The following is a 7474-nucleotide window of genomic DNA, read 5'->3' on the forward strand; positions in this document are numbered from 1 at the left end:
TTCTCTTGTGTCTGGCCTTGTATTGTTTTGTTCCCCTGCTCTTTTGCCAGGTCGGTTTTTTGTTTATTCGTTTTGGTTATTTTTTGCCCGCCATCCTTTGTTTTGTCTTTACCCCCCACCACCCTCCCGTGCTCGGTTTTTTGGGTTATTTTTGTTTTTTGGGGACGTCAGGTGACGCCCCTTGAGAGGGGGGTACTGTGAGGATTTGAGTTTTTGAGTTATTATTTCAGTTTGTTTTTTTTCCTGGTTGTGTTGTTTTCAGTATTCACTCCTCCCCTGTCACTCTTCTGCCTTCCTTGCCACGCCCATCTCCACCTGTCTGCCATTATCCCCACTCACCTGTTTCCATTTACCTCGTCAACCCCAGTGTTCAAATACCTGGTCATTTCTCTCACACTCTGTCGGATCATTGTTTGTCGTTTGCTGTATCCATGTTTTGTTTCCTCATTGCCTTGCCATGCCATGCTTTGGATTTTTGTTAAGTTTAGTTTGCTGCCACGTCAGCGGTTTGTTTTTATTTATTTTCTTTATTTAATAAATTAGTTTTTGTTTTTGAAAAATGAGTCTGCACTCTGGGTTCGCCTCCGTTTCCACCCCTCACGACATATTCTTTGCTATTTAGGATGGCTGTAGAGGAAGGCCTCACATTTCCAAAGAGGAGCTTGAACATGTCCTTTCATTAAAAACCACCTTTACTGAAGCAGCATCTATTCTTTCAATCTCAAGGCCAACTTTATACAAGTTGATACAAGACTATAATATTCCAGCATCAAAATTCTGCAACATCAGTGATAAACAATTGGATCATGAAGTGTCACAAATAAAAACGAAACACCCAAATGCTTATGGGGCACATACGCTCTAAAAACATTCTGGTTCAAAGACAACATGTAAGAGATTCTCTGCACATTCAAATTTCATGTGGTATGTGGATGGAAATCATGAATTGATAAGGTGGAAAATGGTTGTTCATGCTGCAATAGATGGTTACAGTAGAATGTTGATTTTTCTTCACTACTCCAACAATAATCGTGCTGAAACTGTGAGAGACCTTTTTACTGCAGCTGTTGAACAATTTGGCAGACCTCTGCACCTCAGGACTGATCATGGAGGAGAGAACGCTCAGATTTGCGAGGACATGTACGTTAGCAGGGGCGGCGGCTCTGTGTTAACAGGAAGTTCTATACACAACCAGAGGATGGAGCATTTCAACAGAGATTTAAACATCAACTGCAGCCATGTTTACATACCAATTTTTTATGATCTGGAATCCATGAATGTCCTAGACTTAGAGAATGCAACAGACCTGTTCTGTCTTCATTATGTCTTTCTACCCAGAATCAACCACACTTTGGATGAATTCAAAGCTGGATATAACAATCACTCCATATCATCTGAAGGAAATAGAACACCAGTTCAACTTTTTACCCTGGACAATGACTTGTCTTTTCACAATCAAGAACTCTCAACAGAGGTAGCCATTCACTCCTTGCCAAACTCTCACAGAGGGGGGTTTTGTCCGTTGAATGACAGGGATTTGCAAGAACTGATTGATGCTATTAACCCTCTTCAAGATGACAACAATAATGGCAAAACATTGTTTCAAAGAACAACAATTTATTTTTGATAAACTTGTAAATGTGTAAACTCAGTGTAACACTGGTTGACATTATCCACAACGACACTGTACTTTCCAACTTAAATTGTGAAACAAATGCAGTTTTTTTTAGTGCTCTTGGAGTGAGGCTATTTGCTAGCATGTTAAAATAAAAAGTACATAATGGCAAAAAAGTTCTGTAAATGCATGTTAACAGGTACAAATATTTTTTTCTGTACAGCCAAAAGCTACAGATTAATCAGATGGCTTCATATTATAAACTACAATATTCATCTGAAAAGGACATTGAAAATATAAAAAATGCAAAACATTAACTGGAGTTGAAAGAAGCACTACTTTTTAAAACTGCAAAATGTTTAATAAAAATTGACTGTCAAGGTATGCAAGTGATTAAGAAGTACCTTTGTACAAAAAAATAAAAGTACTCCAAAGTAAAGAACCTTTTGTTTGAACTAGAATTTTTTTTCCAACACATTAAGGAACTGATTTTTCTGTGTCCCATTTCTTTAAATGGTGCTAAATACAGACCCATTCATTAGTGCAACTAATAAGTAGTAGTTGAATTCATCATCATCTGCAGCTGTTGCTGCATTCACAAAAAGCTGGAGCTCATTTACACAAGTGTGTGCAACAGGAAGATGTTTGTGTTCATCATGAACAAATGTCAGTTTAGGAGATGGATGAAAACCAATGGCTGGGACTTTGCTGCTCCCTGTAGCAAATGCCAGGATGTGACTGGGGCTCAAAGTTTTCAGGAATGCCTCCTCATCTTCAGTCAGAGTTCTGTCTCCAAATGTACCTCTCAGCTCTTTATCTAAAAGTAAAGAAAAACAGTCTTGGCTTGAAGACTGGAAAGTTCCAATAGTCTTAAAGGTGACATCAGTGGATTAATGTATAGGTATTTTGGTGAAAAAACAACCATATTCTTATATGCAAATTCATAAGTGTACTCTTATTGTACATAAACTAAGCTCAGTGTTAATTTTTTTAAGGAATGTAATGACTCTTCAAATTTCTTGGATAACTTTGTGTAATATATTAAATTGCTGGAACATTTCTACTTACTTTCAACACATTGGAGAAATTCCCAAAATTTTACTACCGTCAATTCCTCTCTAGGTCTTCTGTTGCTCCCCAGTACAGAGTAGCTGGGTTTGAGAACTCCAGCTACAAAATCAGCAGTTAGATCTTTGTCCTCTTCTGGTAATTCAAGCAGTACACGCAAGCTGGGGTTCTCTCTCAATAGGGATAAAACCTGGAGAGAAATCCAATAACATACAAAAACATGAGTAGGTATGGTTTAAGATTGCAATTTTAAAAATCACAAGCTTTTTTAAATCAGATTTTTCAAAAACTAATTAAACACATTTAACTGTGGTCATTCTAAAGTTTTGCATTACTGAAATGGCCACAGAGTTGCATTAGTAACATTAGTATGAAGTTCTTTATATTTCATTTAAACATGATACAGAATTTTGAGGTAAATCTTACTCCATAGTAGGACAAGCCATTGGCAAGTTGATCAAGACAGCTCTGCCGGTGTAGAAGAGCATGGTACAAAGCTGCATTTTTCACAAACACATCTCTGTTAGTCATCGTGACGACAAGTGGAAGACCCTCAACTTGAAATCTCCATGAGTCACAGCAGCTGACAGCATCCTCCAAGTCCTCCTGTGTGGTTGCATGTTGAACCTAAATAATAAAAATGAAAGCAAGAAAAGTTGATAATGCAGTTCACCACTCAGACTACTACACAGTAAAAATGAATCTGCATGAGATGTGAAATTATTAATTTTAATTGTTTTTAATTCATTTTATTTATATAGCACCAAGCGACAACATACGTTGTCTCAGAGCACTGTACACAAAAATAAATTTAAAGAAGCCAGGACATTGCATTGAATCACTTCAGTGCCATGAACAAACTTCGACAGCTGGCTTGTTTTCTGCTGCTGGACAAGTGATGTCAACATTAAGAAAATTTCCTTGCATGTGAAAAAACTCCCCCAGATCCATCCAGAACGTTATCAAACTAAAGACTGCAGTAAAAAAAAGACAAGAACAAAAGTCTACTTTTCTTTTTTTAATTTTAGATTGGTTTAAAGGATGCACTTTTCAGTTTATTAACACTGAGAAGACTTAAGTTGTCATTTCTACATTAATTTAGTTTTTTTTTTCTGATTAAACAATTCTTTCAAATTATACATTCATATGACTTAACAAACTTTGAATCTAACTTGTGTTAGTGGATTATCTATTCTATGTGCAAACCTTTTAACAACAAAAAAAGGACCTTATTTGAATTTGTCATCTCAATTGTTGAGTATTTGTTAAACATGTTAGGGTTAGGGCCTTTTACTACAAATACATATTTTAAAATGTATATAAACTAAGATTTACTGACATTTGTGTAATGTATGTATCATTTAAGGTAAGTAGTGCCTTAAGTTGCCCTGTATGGCTAAGTAATAGACAACAACAGCAAATACCCACAATAGTCTTTAACACAGAATATGACACATTACCTTAACGAGATTCTGTCTTAACTCAGGGTCACCTATATTATCAGGTGTCACATCAACTTGAAGGATATCTCCAGAAACAATGTAGTCCACCACATGTGGGGACAGGAATGCAGGTGGTTCCCCTCCTTGCACTATTATAGTAGACATCATCCTGCCAATGGTCCTGTACTCTCCATTTTGCAAGTGGAGAATATTAAGTCTTGGTGTGCAACCAGTTGGTGTGCCTGAAACATTAAAAAAATCCTGTACTGTGTATTCTGGGTTTTTCAACACAATATTTTTGCAAGGTAACCACAAACTAAATTTTCATTTTCCAACTACAACATCAAATGTAGTTAAAAAAGAAACTCATTCAAATAGAAATCAGAAACCAAATCTGTACAAATCTAAAACCACAATCAATTAAACCAAAAAGCTGTCATGCCTTTAAATCTCCACACCAACAAAAATTTTCATTACCTTCGAAAGCTCCACTGTCCTGGAAGATGGCCTTCACCAGTAAGCGGAAAAACTCTCGTCTGGGCCCCCCAAGGTCAGCAGCATCTTCCTCACCACCCTGTTCGTCGCTTGCAAATGTGACATAAAGCATGTCACAGTTTTCTGCAAACCAGGGTCTCTTAAATTGACGTAAGGCTGTAGTCCAAACATTGGCTCGACTGATATAGATTTGTCTTTTCCCTGATGTTATAACTCTCTCACTATGAGCTTGGAGAAGGCCTGCAATTTCTTCTCCATCCATCCAGGTCAGTGTAACCTCCTCAGTCCATGGTTACTTCCTGGTTTTCGTGTGGATAACTAAACTATCTCGTCTCTTCTCAGAGCGGCGATCAGAGGCCCACCTGCTACACGTAGCATTCTCCCTGCTTCTCAATAAAAACAAGTTAACTGTCAACTCCTGTGTCGAGGCTGAAATTCCGGGTCCGCTAACTGATTCTTGTCAGTTAGGGCTTAAAGTTTTTTAACCTGGGACAGAATTTACAGCTTGAGAATGAGCAGCCTGTCGATCTGCCTCACATTTAAAAAATATTTCTTTGGACCCAATAAAAAATTTGTTTACCCAGTGCTGTTGATATTGCTTGCCACAAAAATTCCCTTCAGTTAATCCTAAATCACAAGGATAAGTTTAGTTTTCTGGAAATTAAAAGTGAGAAAATCAGTGAATGAGGAAGGAATAGTGAAAAGATGAGAGAAGGGAGAAGGATGGTCTTTTTTGTTGGTCCTATGGGATTAAATTTGTCTCAAGTTTCACTTTATTTGTCTATTTTTTTAATACTTGAAATCCTGAGGAAACCATTGTTTAAAAGCCATTGTTTATGCTCAATAAATTCATATTATCAAAGTCAATGAATATTATTGTTATTTTTAAAAAAATAATCTGGATGATGATTTTTGCAATAGAGTAGCTCAGCTTTACATGTATGCACACACGCACACACAAACACACAGCACAGTTATGTCTCTCTATCTTTGCAGGGACTTCCCATTGACTTCCATTCATTTCTACACCCTAACTACAGCCTAACCCTGACCCTTACCCTAACCCTAACCATTACCAGTACATAGCTAACCCTAAACCAAACCTAAACTCAATTCACACCTTCGTCCTAAACCTAACCCCTAACCCAGGGATCGGCAACCCAAAATGTTGAAAAAGCCATATTGGACAAAAAAAGAAAAAAAACAAATATGNCCGTTGAATGACAGGGATTTGCAAGAACTGATTGATGCTATTAACCCTCTTCAAGATGACAACAATAATGGCAAAACATTGTTTCAAAGAACACAACAATTTATTTTTGATAAACTTGTAAATGTGTAAACTCAGTGTAACACTGACAGCTGGTTAACATTATCCACAACGACATTGTACTTTCCAACGTACATTGTGAAACAAATGCAGTTTATTTTAGTGCTCTGGGAGTGAGGCTATTTGCCAGCATGTTAAAATAAAAAGTACATAATTGCAAAAACAAATTCTGTAAATGCATGTTAACAGGTACAAATATTTTTCTGTAAAGCCAAAAGCTACAGAATAATCAGATGGCTTCATATTATAAACTACAATATTCATCTGAAAAGGACATTGAAAATATAAGAAATGCAAAACATTAACTAACTTGAGTTGAAAGAAGCGCTACTTTTTTAAAACTGCAAAATGTTTAATAAAAATGGACTGTCAAGGTATGCAAGTGATAAAAAAGTACCTTTGTACAAAAAAATAAAAGTACTCTGAAGTAAAAAACTTTTTGTTTGAACTAGATTTTTTTCCAATACATTAAGGAACTGATTCTTCTGTGTCCCATTTCTTCAAATGGTGCTAAATACAGACCCATTCATTAGTGCAACTAATAAGTTGAATTCATCCTCATCTGCAGCTGTTGATGCATTCACAAAAAGCTGGAGCTCATTTACACAAGTGTGTGCAACAGGAAGATGTTTGTGTTCATCATGAACAAATGTCAGTTTAGGAGATGGATGAAAACCAATGGCTGAGACTTTGCTGCTCCCTGTAGCAAATGCCAGGATGTGACTGGGGCTCAAAGTTTTCAGGAATGCCTCCTCATCTTCAGTCAGAGTCCAGTCTCCAAATGTACCTCTCAGCTCTTTATCTAAAAGTAAAGAAAAACAGTCTTGGCTTGAAGACTGGAAAGTTCCAATAGTCTTAAAGGTGACATCAGTGGATTAATGTATAGGTATTTTGGTGAAAAAACAACCATATTCTTATATGCAAATTCATAAGTGTATTCTTATTGTTAATAAACTAAGTTCAGTGTTAATTTTTTTACAGAATGTAATGAATCTTCAAATTTCTTGGATAACTTTGTGTAATATATTAAATTGCTGGTACATTTCTACTTACTTTCAACACATTGGAGAAATTCCCAAAATTTTACTACCGTCAATTCCTCTCTAGGTCTTCTGTTGCTCCCCAGTACAGAGTAGCTGGGTTTGAGAACTCCAGCTACAAAATCAGCAGTTAGATCTTTGTCCTCTTCTGGCAATTCAAGCAGTACATGCAAGCTGGGGTTCTCTCTCAATAGGGATAAAACCTGGAGAGAAATCCAATAACATACAAAAAAATGAGTACGTATGGTTTAAGATTGCCATTTTAAAAATCACAAGCTTTTTTAAATCAGATTTTTCAAAAACTAATTAAACACATTTAACTGTGGTCATTCTAAAGTTTTGCATTACTGAAATGGCCACAGAGTTGCATTAGTAACATTAGTATGAAGTTCTTTATATTTCATTTAAACATGATACAGAATTTTGAGGTAAATCTTACTCCATAGTAGGACAAGCCATTGGCAAGTTGATCAAGACAGCTCTG

At 36.4% G+C, this 7474-nt stretch overlaps 1 protein-coding gene across 1 annotated transcript; it reads right to left on the bottom strand.

Annotated features, from left to right (window-relative positions):
* Positions 1-1269: 1269 nt before the first annotated feature.
* On the bottom strand, positions 1270-4892 carry LOC108251661 (G2/M phase-specific E3 ubiquitin-protein ligase). Its single transcript, XM_017442033.3, has 5 exons — positions 4603-4892; positions 4144-4367; positions 3110-3310; positions 2684-2873; positions 1270-2432 (listed from the first exon to the last, which is right to left on the bottom strand). The coding sequence occupies exons 1-5, from the start codon at positions 4880-4882 to the stop codon at positions 2125-2127; spliced, it is 1203 nt and encodes a 400-aa protein (XP_017297522.2). The 5' UTR covers positions 4883-4892; the 3' UTR covers positions 1270-2124.
* Between the last annotated feature and the right edge of the window lie 2582 nt (positions 4893-7474).

Source organism: Kryptolebias marmoratus, linkage group LG9 (genome assembly GCF_001649575.2).
Source record: "Kryptolebias marmoratus isolate JLee-2015 linkage group LG9, ASM164957v2, whole genome shotgun sequence".
NCBI lineage: Eukaryota > Metazoa > Chordata > Actinopteri > Cyprinodontiformes > Rivulidae > Kryptolebias > Kryptolebias marmoratus.